Genomic DNA, 26,082 nt, shown 5'->3' with positions numbered 1-26,082 from the left:
ATGTTTTGGAGCAAAAGCGTGTCTTGTCATGTCTTTGCAAATTGACACCTCTGTTTCCTCCATGTTAACAAAAGCAGATAGGGGGCGTCGTAACACATTACAAACAACAATAGCCAACGACTGAGACATAATGAGACACTTGTCATTATCCATCAATGAGCTCAAAGATAAGAGCTCCTAATACCCATAATGCCTCACTCACACATAGGCCAGAGAGCGTCTCACGAGGAAGCACGTCGCAGCAGATGTTGATGAAGTATTATCTCCGTTCTTATCTTCCTGCCTCCCCCCTGACAGGATGATACACTGACACACAAATACATACATACACACAAAGTAGAAGGCTGCAGCGGGGTCTGACAGGTGCGCTCCTGTGCCTTATGAAGCCCACACAAACATGAACCGTGTGGCAGGTGGAGGCAGACAGCTGTGAGCAGAGGTGTGAGCGCGCAGGTGTTCCATTAGAGCACTGAGCTGTTAATAGACCAACAGAGGAAGATGAGATAACTGCGTCTTTTGTAATATACTTATTTGGCTGCACATTACATCACGAATTTCATTTTGTTTTAGTAATATTGGCAAAGACAGTGTCTGCATTATCAGAAACAAGCTGAATGACACAGATGTCGTCTGTCTGCCAGAGAAATGATATTTAAATGATCACAATTCCAGTCTTGATTTTCTGAAAGAAGATGAGCTTATTCCACTGCTGCATTGGGTTCTCTTAAAACCAAATGTAATTATACTCTGTCTGCATATAGTTAACACATCAGAGCCTCAGCGATGTCTAGATTGTTTCCAAATGCTTTTGTTTTGTGGCTTAACAGGTTTTGCCCTTAATAACATGTACTGTATCTTAATAATACAAAGATATAATACAACTTTGTGGAGTAAAACGGTACAAACTAGTTATAGTTAAAACACACCAAGGTGAAACAGCACCTGCACAGATAGAGTTATCAAGTGGGATGAAACATTCAAGAGCAAAGCTGACAAACAGCTGGTCGGTGTTAGACAGCCACAACAGATAAAAAAATGCCCGATCTTAGACTGGATAGGCGACGTTAGGAAAAGCATGAGTTTTGATGCGACAGCAGCAATTAGGCTGTGTGTTTGAGCGGTGAAGCAGCAGTGACCAGCATTGATCCACAGGGGTTGTGTCAGGGGGAGATAAGGCCTGCCTTCCCCCAAGAAGGACCCCGGGCTCCAGGGAGAGAGGAGGGGGGAGAGGAGGGTAAGGAGTACTCCTGTCAAGTGGAGGTTTAGAGGGTGGGCATACGGAAAAGAAGAAATAATTAAACAGCCTAACTCCTCTAAGCTTTCCCATCAAACAGACCAGAAAGTTAGAAAGTTTTTGCCTCTTCCTGTTCTCTGCATTAAAACGTCCTCGTATTGTTTTGTCAGGGTTCTCCACGCTGTCCCTGGCCGACCAGATGAGTCTCCTGCAGAGTGCCTGGATGGAGATCCTAATTCTGCGCGTCGTCTACCGCTCTCTGTCCTTTGAAGACAAGGTAAGTCTTGTGTCTCTCTTATATTTTTGTTCTGTCTTGCTCTTTTAGTTATTTATTCACATGTGCTTTCTTCTCCTTGTTTCATCAGTTGGTATATGCGGAGGACTACATAATGGATGAGGATCAGTCCAAACTCGCAGGTCTTTTGGACCTTAACAACGCCATTCTTCAACTGGTCAAGAAATACAAATCTATGAAGCTGGAGAAGGAGGAATTCGTCACTCTGAAGGCGATTGCTCTAGCTAACTCAGGTGTGTATCGCCTTTGTGTCACTATAACTGTGAGTATGCATGTGTGTGTGTGTGGGGGGCCGCGGAGAGTTAATCCTAGGATTCTCTATACTCCAGGGACTCATTTAGGCCGAACCATCAAAGCGCTGATTTTACTTACGATGAAACAAACACACCATGCATCACATTGAACCCACTTCGACAGACTATAGTTAAGCCACTCTCTCTCCAATGTTACACTTCAATAGTCACACTGGTATACATAAACACACATTATTATTGCTCTCCCACTCCAAACAAAGTGGCCATCCCTGTTACAATTAGCATAGTCGCCCCTTCAGATGCCTGTTAAATAAGGTAAAATCATTAGATCCCCAAGTCCGTCAATACGGGCCCCTCTCTGATGTGTCCGGCGGCATCGACAGCTGACTGACGCACACACGCACACACGCCTTCTTCCTCTCTTGACCTGTCTTTTGAACTTTGTCTTGGAAGCCGGCCAACTCTTCAGTACTCTTTAATTACAAGGGGGGAGCTGTCAATACGATGTGTTTAAATGAGAGAATGCGACTAGAGCTATGCGGGGAGGGAGGAGCCTTTTGTTCCAAATCTGCCGGCGTCAACACTTAAATAAAGGTACACAAACCGGCAAATACGGGCACAGAGTTAGTCGTTAGTCGTCTATGCTGACAGCGTTTTCTGTGAGACGCTTTAAATCAGAGGTCTCAAACTCGCGGCCCGGGGGCCAATTGTGGCCCGCGAGAGGATATTTTGTGGCCTGCAGGACAATATGAAAGTTTAATGTTAGTGTGGCTTTACCGTGTGTCACTTGCGCTGTGTACTCCCGTCGCAAAAGATTCAACAAATAACGATGTATATCCATAAAATCCACACGACATTGGCATATTTCCTCATGTATGTTGAAAACAGCGATGACGTTTGAAAAAATGTAAAATACCTGATAAGCCGGGCCTCACCCAGACTCTGCCTCCTGCGGCCCCCGGCTAATTTGAGTTTGAGACTTCTGCTTTAAATTATTGAGCAAACAGTTGGCATAGGTCTGGACAGTCAAATAGTTTAGGCACATACTTTTACGCCGCAGGTATTTGCCTTATAAATAAAAAAAAATACTAGTTAGCATTCAAACTGGATACGCTATTTATATCACCTGTTAAAAGCAACTACAATTATTTGCCATTCAAATCAAAAATCACAAAAATTAATCTAGTTTATAATCAGGATTTTTTGTTTTTTTTGTTTTTCACACTCTGTAATCAGTAAATTAGCTTACGCACAAATAAGAAGTTTGCCCCACTGCCCAGACTCTCTAACTGCTCTTCAAGACAACAGAATGCTAACATTAGCATTTTGAAGGGCACTGACACTAATTAATTCACAGGATGCTAATCGTCTGCATTAATGAAGCCAAGCCTTAAGAAATGTTAGCCAACGTGCCCCACATGTAAAGACTGCTAAACTAGCCATGGGAAACAGGAGCATGTGCGTGTGTCTGTGTGTTTCTCCATTCATTCTTTTGATACGAGTGGGTATTGTGAGCTCCGTGTTAACATTTGATTTAACATCCACATGCTCATTACGGCTTATTGTTGAGACGAACGGGTCACAGCTCTGGGATGGGCAGAGTTGGACGCTACATGCACATTATTATAAAAAAAAATAATAATATGATGAAGCTCCATAATGTACGTACAATAACAACTTAACTCAAACACTTTTTATAAGCTTTTGTGTTATGTGAGAAAAAAAAAATACACCGAAAACCATTTTTTTATTGATTCTATAGAATTCAAACCCAAGACTGGTCTGGCGTTGCATACTGATACATGCATTATACTCTAGTAGTCTATAGATCCAATCCTGTGTATTTGAAATAGCTTTGTATGGAAAGGAGTGAATAAATCAATGCACAAAGTATTGTTTCTACACACACTTTGCGTTTCACAACAAAATAAATGTTATACTTGACATTATAAAACTTAACAGCGCTACTTCCACAAACTTGGAGGTTATTTATTATTGGTAAAAATGAATGTGCGCTTGTTAAAAGTGTGCACTCTCCTTTAAGCAGCGCGTGCACTCTCCTTTAAGCAGCGTGTGCACGTGTGTGTGTAGAAGCCTATCAATAGTTTCCTTGTGATTATTATTTAACATGCATGTAGTCATTGATCAGGGGCATTGATCGGAGGTGGAGAGCTAAAGGCCAGCTCACATTAAGACTTGGCCTCCCTAAGGGCCGATATGGAGCATTATTATTGAGGGTCATTCTCAGCCTTTACTGCCACAGCTGCCAGAACACACTCCGAGCCAACTCAAGAGAAAGACAGCACATGTTTACCGCACACGCTGTCCCTCCATCACTCTAAGTCCAGCTTTTATTCCCCTCCCACTTGTGTCTGTGCAAGTTCATCCATCACGCCCACAGACGGCAGCAGAGGCCTTCCAAACAGCAGTTTCAAGTTTCTTTTCTAACCACATGTCTCATTCCCAGTATCAAAATAAAGTGGATTATTTTTTTATACCGAGTTCAACATTTTAAGCTCTTTTTTGTGATCGTGTAGTGTATGATAAGTCCTTCTTTATATTTATATTTGGAGAAGTCTAAGCTACAGATACAAGGGTTTTTTTTTTCCTATAAAATATATTTTAATTGCAGGATGCTCTGTTATCTGAATAATTTTCGATTTTCCTTTTCGATTTGATAATTCAGATTTGCTTTTCTGTTCAATGAAATATCTCAAAAATTAAGTTATTCCACAGGTTCATAGAGTGACAGTATCATTTTTACACTCAAATTCAAATAAACCAGTGTCTGAATTTATGTTTTACGCGATCAGTATTCCTTCTATCTTTAAATCCAGTTGTTTTTTTCCCGTTTTACTGTATCGTGGTGTTACGTGTTTGTTCCCACAGACTCGATGCACATTGAGGACGTGGACGCGGTGCAGAAGCTCCAGGATGTGCTCCATGAGGCCCTGCAGGACTACGAGTCATCCCAGCACCAGGAGGACCCCCGTCGGGCGGGCAAGCTGCTCATGACCCTCCCCCTGCTCCGGCAGACCTCCACCAAGGCCGTTCAGCACTTCTACAGCATCAAGCAGGATGGCAAGGTCCCAATGCACAAACTCTTCCTGGAGCTGCTGGAAGCCAAAGTGTGAGAGAGGGACAGACGGACACACGGACACTGAGAAGGTCGCAAGAGGCTGAGCTTCAGTTGAAAATCCAAAACTGCTTTGAATGACCTTTTGCTCTTTTACACACGCACTGTCTGCTGATGCATCCCTGTATAAATAACATGATCCGAGCCTCTCACCTGAACCCCACTCCACTCCATATTTGAGTGACTTGAATTTGTTTGGAGGGAAGATGATGAACTAACATCACCCTTTACTCACCAAGGAAGTAAGATATTTTGCTTTAGAACTTTGAATAATCTCTGAAAAGTTACTAAAAAAGTAACTCGGGACACTTGTTGTGGCAAGGCAGTCAATTATGCATTAAGATTTTATTATTAACAAGTGCTTAAACAAGGACACATTTTAAAGAACTGTTTGTTTTACTTTTGTGAGATAATGAGACTGTACTTTCCCCTTGTCCCAGTTTACTCCAGAGTTTTTTAAATATTCAACAAGACAACAACCTAAAGCATAATTGAGACTATGAACTATTTATTTCTGTTTACATGTACATCTAAACAACTAGACAGAAAGAGAAAGAACTGACATTTGCCCTGACAAAAATGGAGGATGCCGCCCAACTGTCAAAGCTTACACTCTTAGCTCCACTGCTTCTCAACACCTGCTCTCTGGCCTCCCCTTTAACAACTTTAACTTCATATAACTTTATATACATGCCAATAATACCACAGTAGTGTTTGCACCTGTAATGTGGCTGAAAATGATTTGTCCACACGTATAAGGTTTAGTGTTATTCAAAAATGTATGGGTCATTTTAAGACTTGAATTTCTTCACATTTGCCCTTTTTCACTGGCCTTTGTTCAAATTCCTTTCATTGTGCAGTAATTACTTCAATACCCTCCTCTCATGTTTGTTTTGTACTGATCTTCACCAGCATCAGTTCAGATATGCATACTTTAGGCATCTGTTACGGGAATGGTTTGAGGAAGATGTTTGCTGACAAAACTGACTCCTTATTTTATTTCTTTTTATTTGGTAACCTAAACGTGTAAATAACTCTCACCCTGTATATGACATATAACACTGCTTTGTTTTCTTATTAATATTGTCTTCTTAAAAACAAAACCAATCAATATGTCTTTCCGTTTTATATCAGCTCGTCCACCTTTGACAATTATCATATATATAATGACTATAACAAGTAATAATGTATTAACAAATCAGCGTTTATCTTAGGAATTACAAGCAATGGTGGTTTTTAAAGAAGGGGTTTGTGCACATGGACTGTGCCCTGAGAACGATCCTTGCCAGTGTTTGGAGCAAAAGGATGATATAAGGAGCGCTTCTCTTCCTCTTTGTGTAATTTGCCATAAGCTATTAGGAACAGTCAATATTAATAATAAAGCCGACAGGCTGATTTTAGCATTAGCAGAAATACAAAGTAAACTTAAGCATCTTTTCACAACCTTTCCAACCATTTAAACGGTTACATAGTCTCATAATAAAGAGGGACAGTTATCATAGGCAGAAGTAAGTACCACGGTTTAAAAATTGGGGAACGGTGCTATTACACAGGTATGTGTATAGTTAAAATGGAATAAAATTGAATTTATTGGCAAATTTCAATTCTTCCTTGCACTTTGTTCACTTTTGTTCACCACAAATGTGATTTGATGTAGCCGTACCATTACAGAGAGGTAGTTACTTTGCCAGTTAAAAAACTGCTGTCTCGACAGAAAGCTATTACAGTTTCAGCTTTAACTTTAGGGGATGGATCTAAAAGTATTAGTTATGCAATTCTTAATGCCAAGTGAGGAAGCCAAACTGTATTTTCAGACAGTTCAAGTGAGGAGCAGCAGAGTAGTGCAAGTGACTCCACTCCACGCATCAGCATTGTTAGTAAGGGGTATTTTTACTCAATGTATATTGTATAAATTATACAGATTATAACTTAAGACATTTTATTGGAAACAAAACAAAAAAGACAAAAAATAGTTCATTACGTGTGATTCATGTTATGTTTTTTTAAATGAAGCTGTTTCTTTCTGTTTTGCTTGTCTTTGGTTGACTCCGTCCTCAGTTCTCAGACATTGCTGTGCTTATTGTAGTGGTCACTGTTTGTGGACTGTGTGTTTCTTCTTTAGACGACACAGTAGGGTAGCACCATCATGTCTCATGCTGAACCCAAGTGGATATAAGGCTCTTATTCAATAAGCCACAGGCACAAAACACAATATTCTTTATCCAGACGATACAAATTTAGTACCTAACCAAAATACACATTTGCGTGACTTTATGTAGCGTAACACTATTGTATATCTTTAGGTTAAATGTGGACATTTAGGTGATTCCTCACTGAAGACGAGGCTTTTGCTAAAACGCACTGTACATAACTGCCCTTATACGCTCAAATGAGAGAGAGCAGTGCACTATTTATCTGGCAACAACATGTTTTTAAACACATTTTATGGATCCATTTGGATTTATGTACATTTTTAATGCTTGAAATGACTTAATTGCACTTATTTTACATCAGCGACATCACTGAGAACAATGACCTGTCATGTTTGTCAAGGGATTAATTTTTTACATTTGCACTTCTTTGCCATCTATGAAAAAAGGTGCTGACCTTGTGCAATGTTTTGTATTGCTGCTTTAATTTAGCTAAACAAAGCCTTTAAACCCACAAATAATGAATATACTACTGAATTTTATTACAACAGTAGACCTAAGTTATTCAGTTTTGCGTAAGTATCTTAGTTTTCATGTATCAGTTTAGGTGAATGTAACGACACTACCCCAGAATAAAAGAGAAACGTGTCATTTGTTTTGCTGGGCCCTGAAAACTATGATGCTTCAAATTGACTATAGCAATCTTTGGAAAATGAAGTTGGGTCATTGCGGTGGGACTTGACAGTCTTACATTTGTCATACTGGGATTTGGACATGTTTCAGAGCACGGTGTAAGTTTTTTAGAGCCTGTATGGAAGGACCTGTTACACTTTGGGTGTCATACGTTACTTGTTCACCTCTGTAACCTGTAAATCTTTTCTATGGAAATCATGCATGAAACCATATTTTAGTAAAAACTATGAAAAGACTGGGTGAGCATAGCCGACACGCAGGACCCTCCATCTCGCACTGTTTCCCCCACATTATACGTCATTAGTTGTATTTAATCTCCACTTGTAACTGCCACTGTGCTGCAGATACGTACCTGAGCAGCCGAGATTTACTGAATTTTGGAAGGAAACCCATTTGAATCAAAAAGGTTATGGATGCTGACCCTTCCACGGAGAACAGTTGAGAACAAGAGACGACCCTGTAGTGTTATTTAAAGCTGTCTGTAGATTTTAGATGTGCTCCACATCAATGAAAAAATACTAAACAATTACCTGTATATTTTTGTGACGTGTATCATACAAGTGTGCTTCGATGATAATGTCCATTTGTGTAAATGTATTTATTTCACATTGTATATACTGTTCAATGCAAAAGAGAGACCTATGATTCTGTAACTTAAACTAATATGGGTTGAACCATTACATGTGTTACTCCAGACTATGCCTTTCAGGATTATTACAGTAGAGCAATATCAATTAAAACCAGGCTTCCAGTTTTGACACCTGTCTTTTGTCTTTCATTATGTCACTCAGCTCTCCAGAATAACTGTGCTGATGAAACTACACCTAACTATACCATTTATGCTAGACGCTTATGCCGTTTCTCCATATAACAAGAGCATTTGTACAAAGGAATGAACTTAGTCGACTGAGGAACTACAATTCACAGAAATATCAATGCAAACCAGACAGATTTGGATCTTTCTATGGGTGAAAGTCGTTTTAATCGTTGAGAATCACTAATCAGCCGTATCAGACTTGACTCAAAACAGGCTAAGTGTTGAACCAAGTCTTAATTATTTCTAAGAAGGACCCACACAGACAACAAAATGCACTAGAAACTACACTGAATTTGGAAGTAATGAGGGGTTTTCCTTCATCTTTGTAGGAGGAGTATCTTGTACAGCCAGAGGTGAAACACAAGGTCTATATTTATATAGTAGAAGTCTATGGAGCATGTAAGGAGACCAGAGCCATGACCCTGGGCAAACACACGATGTATTAAAACAAAACATATTTTCCTCCTTTTTTTCTCAGATATAATTCCTTCTTTACTTGAGTTGTTATAGTCGCTCATCCATTTCCAGATATGTTCTACTGTTTTACTTGCTTGCCTTTTGGAGTTCATTTATTTTATTTTATCTGTGATTCATTATTATGATACGATAAAAGCTACTTGAGCATTTCAGCTGCTCAGGGGCTCTTATCGTTAACCTTGTGGAACGCATGTAAGAGTGGCCTCCACACTATGCATCACTAATGGCCGACTTAAGACTCCTCCTCCACCTTCTGGCTCTGTCCATATCTCAGCCTCCATCTATTCTTTTATCATATCTGCTCTGTGTGTGTAATCATATCTACATGTATTATGGATCTAGACACAGATACCAAACCTCTAAAGTAACGCCCATTGTTATATAATCCTGAAGTAAATGTGATTGGGCGAGTCGACTTTTACAGTGTCTCTTTCGCTTTGGAATCAAGGTTAATATTTGAGCCACAATAGTAAGATGTTAGAGGTGCTGGCGGTGTCCATTTCTGTGCTCTGTGCTCTAGGAAACTTACTGGTCAGTCCTTGTTACCTTGGCCTACGTCACCAGCGGTATAATTCTCCCTACAACAGAAGCAGAGCCAGACTGCGCTGTACCAGACTGCATTGGACGGCACTTTTACAGTGTCTTGAGGATGCTCGATCCAAACTAATGTTAAATAAACTTATCTTGTGTTACAACTCCAGCGTCGCGCATCTACTCTTAAACTCTTAGGCTACTTCAGTTTATTCCAGGTGGCACATCGGGAAAAAATTCATAGCTACAGTGGATATAATTCCCAGACTGTACACAGGACAACCTTTCCATGTGTCTGGTTTGCATACCTGGGTTCTTCCTGACAGTTTGTCTATAAAGGAAAGATCTAAGAAGAAATGAAAAACAAAATATGGTGAAGAAACTCTCCCATTTTTGTAGTTTACCAAGAAGAAGAAACTGACACACCCCTAAAATACTTCCATAATCTTAGTAAAAATCCATCTCGATCTCCTGCAGTATCTGGGATTACGTTATATCCAGACATTTGTGCAGTGTAGTGTGCACGTGCTTGTCTTCTGATAGACAAACAGGTCTTCGCTGAGGCTGTTGGAGGTGCTATGGTCTGTGAAGTGTTAATGTGTGGCAGCTTCACACTCCTGATGGTTCGGTGTCGTCACTAAAGCCTGTACATCTGAGTTTGCACGCGGCACGTAACACGGATCGGACCGCACACGAAGAGACAGGTAGTGACTGACAAATATCTCTTTTATTCAGATGTCTAATCAAGATACATTGACTTTTAGGTACTGTTTGTAAACCTCGCTGTGCCCACTGTGTGTGTTTCCTTCAGCTTCCATGTGTCAGTGTGGTGTTCCCTGAGGATTCACAGGACTGTGGTGGTAATGGCCTTTCACAGCCTCCTGCTCCCCTGACGCACACATACACACACACACACGGACGCACAAACACAACACTGTAGTGACAGACTGACTATGCACACAGAATTTTAGCAGTGCACTTTTGATTTAACAGATACAAAGAAATGATTTGGAACATTGACTAAACCAGGTCCAAACCAGGTCTAAGCAAGCTCTCAACCGGGTCTAAACTGGGTCTAAACCAGGTCTGGACCAGGTCTAAACCAGTTCTAAAGCAGGTCTGTCTATTCCTAGGGGTTTTTGGTCCACTTGAACTCCTGTCAGTGCATTGGGACAAAATAAAGACACAGAAATTATTTGGAATATTGGCCAGACTGACAGACTGACTATGCACACAGAGACATAGTAAATTACAAAAAAAATTATACTTTTAGCAGTTAACATGAGGTAAAATTGACCCCACGCATGCAGTAATGTGACGAGACGTGATAATAATAATAAAATGACGTCCTAATTGGGTTACTGGCTGGGCTAACACATTGTTTTTGTTTTATTTAGACCTTATATAGTTTGTTTTATACTCTGCAAACCCGGCTCTACTGTGTCAATCGATTAGTCAGAAAAAAACAAAACAAGCACCCTCCTGACTTTTTATTTTCTACAAAACATTGAACATAATATAAGCAATTATACTAATAGACTAACAGCATATAAAATCAACTTTATGAGCGTTCTAACATAAAAATCTCCTGACCAAAAGCACGTCTGGAATTTACATATTTTATCTTCCTGCATGTAACTCATATTCTTTCTGCTCTTGTGTGTTTTATATAGATCCCTCTTTCCATTTTCTGCTCCCAGTGTCATCCCATTCTCCTTGCTGCTCTATTACCATCCTTATCCCTTCTTCATGCAGGCCATAAAACTGCCCCAGTGTCTCTGTGCATCAGAGCCACATGCATGCTCACTGTAAGAGGGTCAGCTGTCTATTTGAACTTTGAATGTCTTAACTCGATACGATGGGCCATTTATTCTCACTCTTTCCTCTCTCTTTCGCCAGCGCTCCCCCTCTCCCGTCCTCCTGCTTTGTCTATTGCTCTGTATTTCTCTCTAAGGACAGTAAATGTTTTAACTCCCCATTCTATGGACCATTCATTAAGTTAGTGTACTTTAATAAATAGTCTGACGTGTCAGTGCACAGTGAATTAGTGGCACTTTAAATCCATCCTCCAAGTGGCCAATAGAGGGAGAGAAGCCTGATCTGCAGCAGCGACACGCCAACACAACAAATCAGTGCATGTTCTCCATAGAATAATACATATATGCACTTTATTGACGCAAGTGTGTAGAATCAGTGCTGGTTCTTTTTAAGTTTAGTTACAGAGGAGCAGCTTCCTCCTAAACAAAAACACTTGAGTTGTTGTGAGTGAGTTTAAAACAGAATGTTACCTGGATAGTCCTTCAGTTTTCACACTGACCAAACTCAAAACCTGTCAGTATTATTATGAAACTCTCCTGAGGGATGGGGATGGTGCTACTAAACCAATTTGTTCACATAAAAGTCAGTTAGCGCACTGTTGTAAGGAGAGATTACAAACACATAACTCCAAAATCCAAGAAGAAAACAAACAGAAACATATAAATCATCACTATAACACATGCATTTGATAATCTGCTGTGAAACGTGTGTGTCGCAGGAATCTGTACATAACACTTTATATTTGTTCAGTTTAGAGTAAACTCTTAGTTGACCCTTCAATCTAAAACAAAACGCATTCTGCAAAACAGTGACAAATATTGATTCCAGGTGATACAAGTTCCTGAAGGCCCCTGAGCGAACAGTTGATCCTGGAGGAGGAAATGTGATTCAGACAAAGTGTGGCAGCAGGTGAGGGTGGATAATTATGTGCATGTGCATTTTGGAGGAGGCAGGAGGTTAATTCAATCCTATAGAAGCGCAGCATGCTGAGGATTGGACAGCACAGCCCCGAGGGTGTCACTGGCCTCAACCCCAACAGGGAGCACACCGCGCACCACCACACAATGGAGAATATAGATGCACCGACCTCGGGGTATATACTTTAAACACCCTACACTAGAATTGTTTTTGTATCTTATTTCAGGTCATTTTCTTTACAGCCAAATAGAATGAATAATAAACATGGATTAAAATATAGCATCTATATATAGAAAAATATGATATAAAACAAGGACAAGAAAAGTGTCAGGGAGGAAGAAGTGTTGAGTGGAAGACGAGTTGATACAAACGTCAAAAAAAACAGTAAACAGACCACATTATTATCTACAACTATATCTACCTTGTATTTTTTTGCTTTAACACACTCACAGCCTGATCATCAATTTATTCAACTTCTCCTAATCAGCAGCGAGGCCAAAGATGTCTCCATAAATATTCATGGAACACTGGAGATTCAGAAAGGCGATACTTTACGATACTGCCAACATTTACCTTTGTACACTGTTATTAGACCTGCAAACACGATCAAATCTAACCATTGCAGTTATTTCAAAGATAATATTATGCTGCATGTGTCGTAATTTGGTGCAGTCCAGTCGTGTTGATATTAGCAGGATGAATGAGCGGGTGATGTTTGCAGAAATACACAGGTCAGAGCAGTTTGTTGCATTGGGAGGTGGAGGTTTTTCACTGTTTTTTAAAAGTAGAAATGCAGAAAGGTCCAGTTTTTGCAGTTTTTTGTTGATACATTAGACCAAGATCTGACTGAATGTCTCTCTCAGTGTTTATATATCATGGTGGCTTTGTGGTTTGTTTAGATGCTTCTCCGTCTGGCAGCACCTTACCCTCCTTCTCCTCCGTCTCCTCCTCCACCCTCTCCACACTACATTACTCCTCTAGCCCCCAGCCGCCTCTGCTCTCTCCCTCGTCTCCTCTCTGCCTAGTATTGATTAGAAGGCGAACCTCTAATCTCCTTAAGGTCATTAGGAACACTTAATTAAAACCTAGTTAGAATGCCTTTGTTCAGCCAAAGCAAATTGCAGCTGTTCAAACGCGATTAGTATGATAACATAAAACTTGTCGGCAGGGAAAAATGTCTCTGTGTTAGGTAGCAGTGTTTACTCAATCTAAGGCAAAACGCGAGGACAGATCTGAAATAGGCCAACGTAGACAGGAAGTACTTTTACATGGGCCTACGACACGTCAGGGCTGAAAAGAGAGGGTTTATTTTGACTCAATTTTGTATTTGACTATATAATAATAATAATAATAATAATAATAATAATAATAATAATAATAATAAATACATGAATAAATAAAAAAATACATAAATAATAAATACATACATACATAAATAGAGTACAATGAATACCTACATATATAAATAAATAAATACATGAATAAATAAATAAATACCTACCTACACACATACATACATACATATATGAATAAATAAATACATGAATAAATAAATAAATACACAAATGAATAATTCAATATAAAGTAACTGTTTCTTTGCTGTAGAAAAGTCTTATTCAAAACATTTACACTTTTAGATCAAATGTAGCTGATGGACTTAGGCTGATTTAATAAATGAGATGATACAGACCTGGTGTATGTTTCATTATCTCCTTAACACATTGGTGTCATATCAGTGTGTGTTATAAAGTGAACATAGTGTGTGTTATAGTGTGTGTTCTAAGGCTCATGTCCGTGTGGTTTATAAGGCCGTGCCATTAGATAAGGGCGCACTTGAGTCCTCAGGAGCGCCGTTGCCTTGGAGATGGCGGTGGCTTTTTGCGCACTGAGAGCCACTTGTGCGGATCAGAACGAATCCCACGTAAACGGAGCAGCAGCTTCTGACGAAGGACAATTTACATCCACATTTCACTGTCAGAGCGCACAGGAGCCACGCGGTGTTTCCTTTAGGATCTTGGGGACTTTGCGGTGCATCCTGGGTATTTTGTGATACTTTTTTGCTCTGTCTGCTGCGTGGAGAGCTGCTGGACAGATGGCGTCTCGGGCTAATCTCCTTACACGCTGCATGTTGTGAATGAAGTCAGAAAAACTGCAGCGTCAACCTGATGCGTAAAAGCATTTCATCTTTGCACAAACGCGAGGGATTCGACTGGATCTGCTCTGAGCTGCGTAAAGAGCTGGTTAAAGATGTGTTTGGGTGAAATGTGCAACAAGTGGAAGGTTTATTGACGCTGCACCTGTGATGGAGAGCGCGCTAACACAGACAGGTATGTTCAACTCTGGAAACATTACTCATGCATGTGCTTCTGTAAATATCCTCCTAATACTCAGAAAAATACTAATCTAAGACTAAAATACGAGCTGGAAAGTACTTTTTTCCACGTGTGTGCTCTGCTGTCTGGCCTCTCTTTGTTCAAAATGTGAAATGTAAGAATTATAATGCAGGAGGCTTTGGTCTAAGCCTCAATTTCCAACAAACTTGTGACAGTTTTTAAACAGCAGAGTGATGCCAGTGGAAAAGGGCATGTGTAATTCAACAGAAAATGAAGAAAGGTGAATGTGTTGTATCTGTTCTGCTGAGCAGCGCCTCTATCACCCTGTACATGATAGTGTAGGCTTTGGCACTGGAATAGCCTGCATAGCATTTCACTCTCCTCAGATTCATCACATGTTGGTTTTTGGACTGACCATATCTCCCTTTTCTCCCTCTCCTCTCTCTCTCCGCTCTCTAGATGGTGAAATCCTAGCTATCATGTGAAGCTTTGGCTGGGACGGGTTGGTGTGTGGGTCAGTGGCAACTGGGACTGATACAGAAAGCTAAGCTGGGCACCCTCACCTCAGGGGGACTGGCCTGTGAAATGTCCCTATAACCCTGGAACCATGACAGCCACGACGGGTCCAGGCCCTTTAGGAAGGCTCTGGAGCACAGATCTGCTTCTTGAGGAGCCTCCGTCCTCCAGAGATGTTTCTGAACATAAACTTAAGGTTCAGGAAAAATGGAAAACCCTGGAGGCTGCAATTACAGGACTGGGTCCAGTCAAAGGTCAAAGGAGTGAAGACGGGAAAAGCAGAAGAAATGTGGAACGAAGAAGGAAACAACTGCTAATAACCCAAAAGCAGCACTGTGCAGTGAGGCTGAAGAAAGTGGACTGCCACTGGAACACAGACAGAGCAAAAACATGTGGAGGAACAACAACAAAACAGACAGTTTTCTGTTCATTGGAGTCGGTGGGACCAACAAAACACATGAAAAATAAAGCCAAGCATTGTTCCTCTTACCCTGTTATTCTTGTGAAAAATATGTTTAAACATAAAGCAAAAAACAACTGGATTGTTGCATTTCCCTGGTTTCATCTCCTTCTGCTTGTCCTGTGCTTCAGGCCTTCTTTTTCACAGGTAAGTTATCAGCAAATAGTTTGTATTGTTTAAGTATTTCAGAGAGTAAATATCCTCCATTTTCTTTTACCTTCAGGGACATTTTCCACAAATGGAGAACATAGCTGCTTTTAAACCTGTGTCCACTTCTCCCGTTCACTCCACGTGTGGTTTTCCTGAGCGGAGCAGCTACTGTCAGTCTGCAGCTTCACAGGCCGAGCTCCAGGCGTGCCACCAGGCATTCTGTGTCCAGGACTGTCTCTATAGGTCCTCCACTCCACCTTATGCCCCTCTGCTGCTGCCAGCTCATAGGTTTGTACGAACCATTTCCTCTGAGCTCATACAATTATCTGTACAAAATCTGCAAATCTAGCACATTTCTATACACATAGTTAGAACACATGGTTAAGAACACAATACCCTAACTACATTTTCTCTATTAGCCACACTGTTTGGCCCACACAGAGGGTGAGTACTGGTGGATAGAGACATGCACATCTGATAAAAGTTGCGTTTGTGCTGAGTCCAAAGACAAAAATTACAGAAAAGAAGGGGGGTCGTCTGCAAAACAATGACACTCACATAAACCTTTTTGTTTTCTTTGGAAATGCTTTACGGAAATGCTATTGCTCATTTTGTATTCTTATTACTTTTATTTACAGCAGCAAATTGGGCAAAACGCACACACTTAATGATCAACTAATGCAAAAACTTACTTTGATAAAACTTGTCGTTCCCAGGGGGAGCTGCGTTACAGAAGACTACAGAGACACTCCTAAATCTGAAACAGGTTCTACTCTGTCCTTGGACGAGGGAGCTCCTAGTGTGATATTTTGGCCTGACAAGGATGGATGTTTTGTGTCTCCACCTTCACAAAAACTGGGCCCCTCAGGATCCTTGACTTTGGCAGTTTGGATAAAGCCGAACACAACAGGAGAAATGTAAGTTACGTGTTAAACTCTTCTTAATCTTCTGTTTTCTCTTATTGTGCATTGTTCATGTTGATTTGATGCTTCTTTAAACTGCGATATCTGGATGGACTGTGTTACAATTTTGAGTCTCTCTTTAGAAACAGTGAGAAATGACCAAGAGTTAATCCCACGTTCTTGCAGAGCTGATATTGATCGAATAACGAGGGGCATCCTGGTCAGGTCTGCTCAGGTCAGGGCTGCATGGAAAGGCTGGAGCGAAAAATGTGGCATCGTGTCTCACTTAACCGTGTTGTGTGAGAGCGAAAGCTGATGAGAGTGTGTTAGTGCGTCTCACAGTAAGGGGACGACTCCGGTTACACAAACTAGTATCAGTTGACAATCTCTCTCACACATTCACAAACTAGACACGTGTGTGGCCTCAGAAAGATCAGTTTGCCTTTGTTGGTGACATTTGGTTCTAAAACAGTTTGATACAATAGAAAAAGTCGATCTAAACTAGTATTGGTACTTGATACGCATTTGAGCGAGTACCAATGCTGAAAAAAAAACAAAAAAAATAACACAAATAGGATTAAATGTGCCCTTTCTTGAGTACATGATAAAATTTTAGAAACTACTATATCTTCGTGTTGAAAATTGCATTAATTTGTCTAGAAATTGTGTTTTTTGTCATCATCCGTATCAAAATTCATCAGGTCTTTTCCTTAGTATCAAAAACATCATGAGCTACACTTAAGTTTTTAGTTTTTACAGCATGATACTGTGCAAATACTTACACAATCAAACTATTTTAGTCAAGCTGTACATTAAATCTGTGGAAAACTGCATCACAATGTTACAGTTACATATATTTTGCAGCTAAATCGTTTGAAAATCTTTTGAATATTATGCAATCATTCATTTTTGTTGGTGAAGTTGAGTTTCCCAGGGGATCGTGATGACAGATGAGAGCTGTTGTGTAGGTCTGGGGCTGAACATGACTCCTGTTAGGTTGAATGCGTCTTGAGTGACAGAAAATATCCCTCCCCTCCCCCCAGTTTGAATCAGTTGCTGTTGTTGCAGTCGGGGCTTTTTGTTGCACAAGTGATCACAGCGGCCATCAAAGAGCCAGATGAAAGGAGGTCTCTATCCTCACCTCTGTCCACTTCTCCACAGACGCGCTCTGGTCTCTGCTGCGTGCTCTGTGGTTTCACGCTGCTTTCTGAACAATGAACAGTCAGACACCTGTTTCACAAACTCACTCTTAGCTTCACGTTCAAAATGATATCACGGTATTGTTGATGGTTGCTGTTTCAACTGGGAAAGACATAACCGAACTAAATGAGGAGGTGGGAAGCGTAAAGAATGGACCAAATGAAGGGAGAGTTTGAACGGAGACGGAGAGGCTGAGGTGGTTTGTGGTTTTGCGGTGACGATATAGCAGGTTTTGATAGACAGAGATAGAAGGATATTAACTTTTTCCTCTTTACTCTCACCTTGGCAGCCTGTACTTTGATTAAGTACTTGTTTCTGAAAAAAAAAAAAAAAACCTCTGACGTATTTGACTCTTTTGTGACATATAGGGCTGTGCGTTATTTTCCTGGCCAGTCAGAAATAAACACTTCTCCAAAGACGTGTAGCCATGTAGTTAACAGAGATGTGGATTATCTAATCGTTGAAAAAAGTGGTTTGTCAAATCAAAACAAATATGGCTGTTCATGCGGACTAAAGAAATGATCACAGAGGACGGAAAAGCATCACGGATTTCTGTTGAATCAATGCGTGAAGCCAAAAAACCCTGTTAATCTGAGGTGAGAGAAGTTTGATTTTGTTCTAAATAATATATGACCAATTAGCTCTTCTGTTTCCCACACGTCACTCAAATAAACTAACCCGACTGCACGGCTCTGGTTCTGTCTGAGTTTGGTCTGAGACGTGCTGATGAGAGAGAGAGATCGGAGAATAAGTCTGGACACCTGCAAGTTCATTATAGCGTTTAGGAAAATCTGAAATCTGAAAGTGTGACTGGCAGGTTACGTTTCATCCTGACTTACACTGCCTGGTCAAAAAAAAAAAAAAAAAAGTCAAACACTCTAATATTTGGTTGTTCTGCCTTTAACTTTGATTACATCACATACGCACAAAGCTTCTCCAGCTCATCCCAAAGATTCTCAATGGGGTTAAGGTCTGGACTCTGTGGTGGACAATCCATGTGTGAAAATGATGTCTCCTGCTCCTGATCCACTCTGTCACAATTTGAGCCAGATGAATCCTGGCATTGTCATCTTGGAATATGCCCAAAAATCCATTGATGGAATAACCTGGTCATTCAGTATATTCAGGTGTCAGCTGACCTCATTCTGCTGAACCTAGACCTGACTAACTGCAGGAGGCTCGTACTTATTTGCTTACTTAAATCCAGTTGACGACTTTTTTTTTTGGCCATGCAGTGTCTTTTCATATACATTTTCAACACTGTAAAACTTCTCCAAAATGTCAAACCGAATCCTCTTGTTCAAACGTCTTTTCCCTCGTTGGCCCAGTCACACTCACCACATGTGCAGGGATACAGATGCTCTATTTCTCATGCATACATCCATATGTGATTTATTGTCTGAGCTGTTCTGGGTTCATAAAAGCCATGATTTCCCATAAAATGTCAGTGATGGTGGTTAATATGAGGCGTGGAGTGTGTGCATGTATGCGTCTGCGCTGTGTGGCAGTGCAGAGCCAGCACTCATGTAAAATATTGATATTCCATGTGTAAATGTCAAAAAGAGAGACTGCCTGTTGTGCTTCCTGACACCGCGGCTTTTAGTGAGACTTCAGTCCAGCTTATTAAGTGTAACTCATGCGGGCCAAAGTAAACCAACGTAACTGTATATAAAATCAAACGAAGACATTTGGAAGACGTTTGTACCAGCGCCAGTCGCAGAAAACCATCAAGCTGCTAGTAAACCTAAATGTCAAATCCTCATTAAAATCTATGTGTTTAGCCAGTATTATCACGCTGTATTCTGATTATTCTGAGTTCTTTGTGTTTTGTGCAGGATGATATTGGAAATGAGCTCTGAGGAAAGCCTGGCGTTTGCAGTAACCGTATCAGAACACGCTGTCACTCTTCGATACGGGCAGAGCAGAGGTCACGCCTTTCAAACGATCAGCTTCAGAACCAGCGGCAGACTCGGACTTTTGACATGGACGCACCTTGTACTGCAGGTAACAGTTACACGTAATACTTAATGACTTCTTAATGCAGGGTCAGGGCCTTTATTGAGAAAGATTTTTGGGTATTAGATGATTTGTTTTGTGTTATTTACTCACGACACGCATAGATTTCTCGCAATAAGGATCTAAAACGATGCAATCATAGAAAAAACGCACAATATCCTTCGATTTTTGCAACCTAAGCATCACTGAGAGAACCATAAAAGTGCACGTACTTCCTTTTTATCCGCTATTGACACTACTTTTGCACCGCGTCTCAGAACACACCAGGCACGTGTCAGTTTGTCAAAGCAGCTAAAAAGACAATCAAAGGGAATGTACGTTTTCAAGGGCCCCGAGCATTTCACACACGCAAACACGGCGCCAAGAGCAAGATACTGTAGGGATGCTGCGGCTCCCTAGGTACTTGTCTTATCTGATTATGGTAACCACCGAGACAACAGCGGAGGAAGCGCTCACCTGAGGGAGCGAGGGAGCGAGGGACCGAGGGGAGCTGAGAGCCTGGAGGAAAAGTTAGCAGGTCACTAAACCAACCACCGGACGCTGAAAATGTGGTAACTGATAGCTTAATGGTTAACGCAAGTTATGTGAAGAGATTTTGAAGTGGTTTAAGTGCTCTTTGGTCTTTTATTTTTGTGCCTTTTAAATGGCTGAAAGGTGATAAAGCAAAGACCACTAAACTTGATATTTAAACTGGCTTCTTTGTGCTGCGCTGGTTTGGTTTTTTAGTTAAGAGCAGCGATCTAGATATGAGAAGAGCATCTAAGACTTGTAAAGGTCCTGATGCTGAATACACTTTATTATCTTGTTTTGTTGTTGTTTTTTTAATGCTATTTAAGCTAATAAGTCAGAGTACGATACATCAGAATAAATAATTATGCTATTTCCAAAAAGGTTTGAAGACAAAAGTCAAAATTCGAAAATGTGATCATGTAAAAATAATATAACTGCACACATTTTGTACCTGTTTATCTTTATTTAGACTGACAGAGGATCACTTAACGTGCAGTTTTAATCCTTTTAACTTTCAGATCATTGAACGATACCTCAGTTTTTGGGAAAATATTGAATTTTTGTCCCAGTATCTGCAAACTCTTAACTCCAAACCTGTTTTCAGTCGCCTTTCTGCTTCTCACTATCATCTTTTTTCATTAATAATTTTCTTACACACCTGTTTTTCATATACAAGTTAACTTTTTGCATTTGCTCCATAGGTGAGTGTTTGTGAACGGTGAGTGAAGGTGAAGCAAGGTTGCGATGCCAGAGTGAAGCGCAGCCCTCTATGCTCCCCTCTGCCCACTGGCACCAAAGCCAAAAGGGCACGAGACTGGCATCAATTACCCAGTCAAGTGGCAAGAGATGTGCCGCCTTAAGTAAAGTGTTATTTTACAGAATATTCCATGTATACCCGTTAAAATCTCACCAAAATACTGTGTTATCGTGTCCCTTGGCAAGACTATTAACCCATATCACCCTGTCCAGACATAAGAGAGGCTGATCATGGTGACAGGACATTTCATTTATTAAAAAAATATGCATCACTGAAAAAAATAAAAATAAATAACTACTTAGTTCGGTAGGTTTTTCAAAGTTTTTTCTTCCTGAACTAATAATATAAAATTGAGCTGCAAGATATTTAACAAATTGCAAAGACTGTTTTTTTTTTTTTCTTTTTTTTTTAAGTTGCAAAATCTCTAACTTTTACAAACATGTTCTGAGGGATTTCTATCTTTACTCAAATATAAATGCCCCTGGAAGTGTTTAAAATGTGAAGTTTTTATACAATTTGAACAGATTTCTACTATTCAGACATAAATTTTAAGTCTAATTGCAATCACACTGCCTGTCAGAAAAATCGCTATTAGATATTTGTCAAAAAATGTTCAGCTGTAATATATATAAATTTTCTTTTTCAATATTTATAAGAATAATAATAATAAGAAAAGAATATGCATATAATGGTGTGGTTTTGTCTGCTTTTAGGTAAGATAAATAAGCAGATTTTCATGCGTAGTTGAGGAAAACATCACTCTGAATTCTTTGTTAAACCTTGAATTAATTTGATGCCACAATTTTTAAACTAACTTTTCTTCCTCCTTGTATGATTTCTATGGGTTTTATGTTTGGGACAAAATTATCCTGAAGACTTATGGTCTCTTTTAGCTATTTCATGGAGACAATTCCCCCTCGCATCCTTCTATGCCTCATCTATCTCTCCCTCTGTGTCTCCTATTTCATTGTCTCCTCCTCCTCTTTCTTTGTACTCCCCCCTTTCCCCCTCTCTTTTTTTCCCCTCTCCCCTTCTTTGTCTCCCCCGGGACAATTTTCTTTTCTTAAATAAACTGTCATAGCTAGTGTTAAAATATGGGCCCAACACGAGGCGAGCGCGGCAAGGCGAAGGCACGGGGCCTTGGGCTGGTATAAAACATGGATAATATGCTGTGAGAGGTAATTGTATCTTTTAGCACTGAGATGAGTAGAACAAATGTGTCTCCTCTCCATCCTCTCCCTCTCTCCCTCCGTCTTCTCTATCTCTTCCGTTGCACAGCTGCGTTAATGTGCGAGAGGGAAAGAGAGAGAGAGAGAGAGAATATTGGCCGTACATTAGAGTTCAGTTCGTAGTGAGCGAGGGAAGCAGGAGGCACTAAAGAGGGCGGGATAGACGGAGAGGGTGAATAACAAGAAGCGAACGAGTGGTAACATATGACAGGATGAAAGAGAGGAAGAGGTGACAGCAGGTCCCACAAAGTGAAAAGATGAACTTCATGAATTTAGATTACAATGTTAAGTCACCCGCTTTACGTCTACATGTCACTTGTGTGAAATATGATTGGCCTTTCGCAAAATGGAACGATCCAGATTTACCCATGTAATCAGTATATGTGGTGTATGGGCAGCTATTGACCTTGCTAAGACAAGCACACAGCGTATTTCAACACTCTTCTTCCTGGCAACAGTAATAACCGATTCCTGGAACAACTTGAGACAATTCTACTTGAACACGGATTTATATGAGGGTTTTATTAATGTAAGCTGGTGTCGATGCATTTAAATATGTGCCACTTGCTCAACACAAACTATAGCTTTAAAGAAGCACTGTGGGCCCCTCGGTGTACTGAGCCATGCCTTGGCACGAGTGTGAAAATGGAGAAGAGCTTTAGTCCAAATGCCAGTCTCCAGATCACTAAAAGCTTTCCACCCTGGATTCGCTGAGCTTTTAGGGAGGCTTAGGTGGTAACACTGCCAAAGAGGTGACTTCTGTGTAGGAAAGAGTGAACAGTCAGGACATCAAAACCTATGGAAGTACAGATAATTAAAAGATAAGACAGAAAGTGCATATTCTATACAGACATGAGGGAAACATTGAATTTACTTGGTAATGTCTGTGCTGTTGTACTTTAAACTTGTGCATACATTATACACTACATCAAAACTGGGGCTCAACTAGGAACGAAACCTAAACTATAACAAAACTAAACCAGAACAGGACCAAACCGGTTATACATCGTGACAAAACTGGGCTCAAACAAGTGTAAAATGCAGCCTAAATCACGCACAGTTACATTAGTTGAAACAGGACTATGTATTTTGTGCTTCTTTTATGAGATTTCTTTTTTCTTTTCTGAGGCTAGCAGAGTCCGAAGACAGAAGTGGGTTAAATACAGATGGACGGCAAAGGGAGAAGAGGAGGGAAAGTGTTTGTGAAAGATAACAAAGGGGAGGTGGTTGTGTTTGAAAGCGGCGCGTGGTTGCAGAGGAGGATGAGTGCTTCAGGATTCATTTACATCAGGCCTGACAACCGCTTCACATCTCCCTGAGAGCCACGGCGCTCAGGCTCACAGACTCCTAAAGAGGGACCTTCTCTCCTCCCTCTCTCCTCTCTCAGTCCCTCTCTTCTCTGTCACCCACTCCTCTCTCACCCATTCCCTCTCCTCCTTTCTCTTTGTCTCTTTCCTTCTTCACTCACTCGTGCGCTCTCCTGTACTCTCTTGTGCTCTCATGCGCTTGCCAGTCTTCAATCAGCCATCATAAAAGTGTCTGTCTGGGCGTCTTAACTATCCTCTGAGAGGCAGACACTTGTCTGAGCTGCCTTCATCCCCTAAAGGCGTTTTTGGACTTGGACTTATTTCCCTCCTCACACCTTTTCAACTTCTCTCAAGAGCTGACAACAAGTGAGAGCGACAGGGCAAGATAAACATGAGGCAAGGAGACGGGAGGAGAGATGAGTGCGCAAGTCATGGATACAGCAAAAAGAAAGCACAGGGAAAATAGAATAAAAATATAAAGATTGAGCAAATGACAATAAAGAAAAGTAAGAACTAAAGGAAAAACAGAAATGAAGTAAATGACCTTGTGAGTGTGGGGAAGGACAGAGCGTGGAGGAGCAGAGGAGTCGGGCAGAGGAGGAGGGGCTCTGGTCTGACACACGTTTATCAGTGGTCCCACACTGAGCTTCCCCAAGGAAGGATTTGGAGATGGGCTACAGAGCGACTGGTATGGGGCACATTGAAGTTTTTGGGAAGCCCCTCTTATGGAAGTATCTCCCTTTTCGCTCAGGTTTGATGTAAAAGCGGCCTGGCCCGGCTTTGACGCTGTTTTCTGCTGTGCGGTTTTTAATATTCATGCAGCAGATTGGGAAGGGGGAGAGAAAGAGTGGAGAGGAGATTTTTGGTCAAACAGAAAGCTAATTTGCGACTGAGGCAGTTTAGCCTGAGGCTCTTTCTGCTACTAGGGAAATGAGCTGGAAGATTAGCTGTATGTATAATTCACACACTTGCCTCTCGTCTCTACACACGCAAAACTCACACACATATGTCCCGTATTCAAAACTCACCGACAAAATACACAAGTCGACCACGGACACACACAAACCAGCTGTCACCAGGATATGTTTAGGTGACAGTTTTCATATGTATGGTTTATGTTTGGTTTATTTTTTTAACAATTAACTTCATTATATACTTCATAATTTCATTTTCAGATTCATGACACAAAAGTTAGTCTTTTCCTGGACGGCCTGGAGGAGGACGGGACGCCCTTTGAGACACAGACTCTGTCCAATAAGATCCCTGACACCAGCGAGGGGGACGCCATGTGGGTGGGCCTCAGCTCCAACGGTAAAAATACATTTCACTTCACAAACAATGAAAAATGTCTTTAATGAAGAGAAAACAGAAATAAATCAATAGCAGATGGAATAAATAAATTAAATAAAACATTGTATATGATTATTGTTAATATTAAATACGTGATCTGTATCTGCTGCACATTACTTGAGCGTTCAGGCTTGATGCCCATTCAGCTCTACCTCTGTGATTGATTGGTGGTGCCTGTGAGCCGTCTCAGAGTCAATAGAAGAGAAATTGAGAGAAAAATGATATCCGTTCATCTCCTGGGTGATAAACGAGTGTTTTTCTTCTCGTTTATCAGACATTGATTCTTAGTTCACGGCAGGTAGCATCTGATCAGCTGAAGATCACATCAGAAGTGCTGATCGATACGTGTGATTGGCTCAGGGGAGGCTGAGTGTGTGGATTTATGTGTGTGTGTGTGGATGGGTGGGCGGTTGTTGAATCTGTAGGTTGTGTCTGCAATTTTGATCAGTGGATTGATTATGCAAATGCTGATCAGATGTATCGATCAACGACTAAATCTGTTTTGGAACGGACCCTGTTAACTCAAAACTGTTTATTTCGTTGAATGAGTTGTTTTACCGTACACGTTCAGTTATGTAGTTGTCCGCTTTGGCAAAACGGCAGCTCCGATTTACACGTTGTAGTTTTTTTTTTCGACTTTTAAGCAACGAATGAGAGGCAACTTGAAGCAGCAGCGAGTGACAGAAACGCAGACAGAGACCTACACTGTGCAAAGAGAATTAAAGTCTTTACCTTGCATCATCTCAGTAACAATAGAGGGACTGCTTTTCAAAGGAAAGCATAATCCCATTTCCACACGCTAAAGGAATCCAGTGCCAAAGCCTAAAGCTGCGCAGCTACACACTGCTGGAACACTCTTGGATCCTCTAAGTCTCTGTTTTACACTCATACAGAGCCCACGTTACCCCCTACACTGCACACATCATCACACCAGTTCAGAGTTGGGATTTGCCCGTCATTGCCAGGCGTCTCTCAGAAGCGCGTAAATACACACCCTAGACAGCGCAGTGTGAACAAACAGCTGTGGCG

At 40.8% G+C, this 26,082-nt stretch overlaps 2 protein-coding genes across 6 annotated transcripts in view; both read left to right on the top strand.

The window, feature by feature from the left end:
• esrrga (estrogen-related receptor gamma a) overlaps positions 1-8,518 on the top strand; it is a 47,874-nt gene extending 39,356 nt beyond the window's left edge. For 4 of the 5 annotated variants that reach the window (XM_033987768.2, XM_033987753.2, XM_033987761.2 and 1 more), the window contains exons 7-9: positions 1,405-1,511; positions 1,600-1,762; positions 4,673-8,507. In XM_033987768.2, the coding sequence (XP_033843659.1) occupies positions 1,405-1,511; positions 1,600-1,762; positions 4,673-4,917 (515 nt within the window). In that variant the 3' untranslated portion in view covers positions 4,918-8,507. Of the gene's footprint in view, positions 1-1,404; positions 1,512-1,599; positions 1,763-4,672 lie in introns of all 5 variants that reach the window. The other variant, XM_033987746.2, reaches the window with a different exon arrangement.
• A 6,745-nt stretch (positions 8,519-15,263) lies between these two features.
• The window catches only part of ush2a (Usher syndrome 2A (autosomal recessive, mild)), a 122,461-nt gene continuing 111,642 nt past the window's right edge, over positions 15,264-26,082 (top strand). The window contains exons 1-6 of the mRNA XM_055229974.1: positions 15,264-15,426; positions 15,700-15,779; positions 15,856-16,070; positions 16,499-16,699; positions 19,720-19,888; positions 24,879-25,014. Coding sequence (XP_055085949.1) covers positions 15,264-15,426; positions 15,700-15,779; positions 15,856-16,070; positions 16,499-16,699; positions 19,720-19,888; positions 24,879-25,014 — 964 coding nt within the window. The remainder of the gene's footprint in view (positions 15,427-15,699; positions 15,780-15,855; positions 16,071-16,498; positions 16,700-19,719; positions 19,889-24,878; positions 25,015-26,082) is intronic.

This window comes from Periophthalmus magnuspinnatus, chromosome 3 (genome assembly GCF_009829125.3).
Source record: "Periophthalmus magnuspinnatus isolate fPerMag1 chromosome 3, fPerMag1.2.pri, whole genome shotgun sequence".
Taxonomy (NCBI): domain Eukaryota; kingdom Metazoa; phylum Chordata; class Actinopteri; order Gobiiformes; family Gobiidae; genus Periophthalmus; species Periophthalmus magnuspinnatus.
This window is presented reverse-complemented; position numbering and strand designations above follow the sequence as displayed.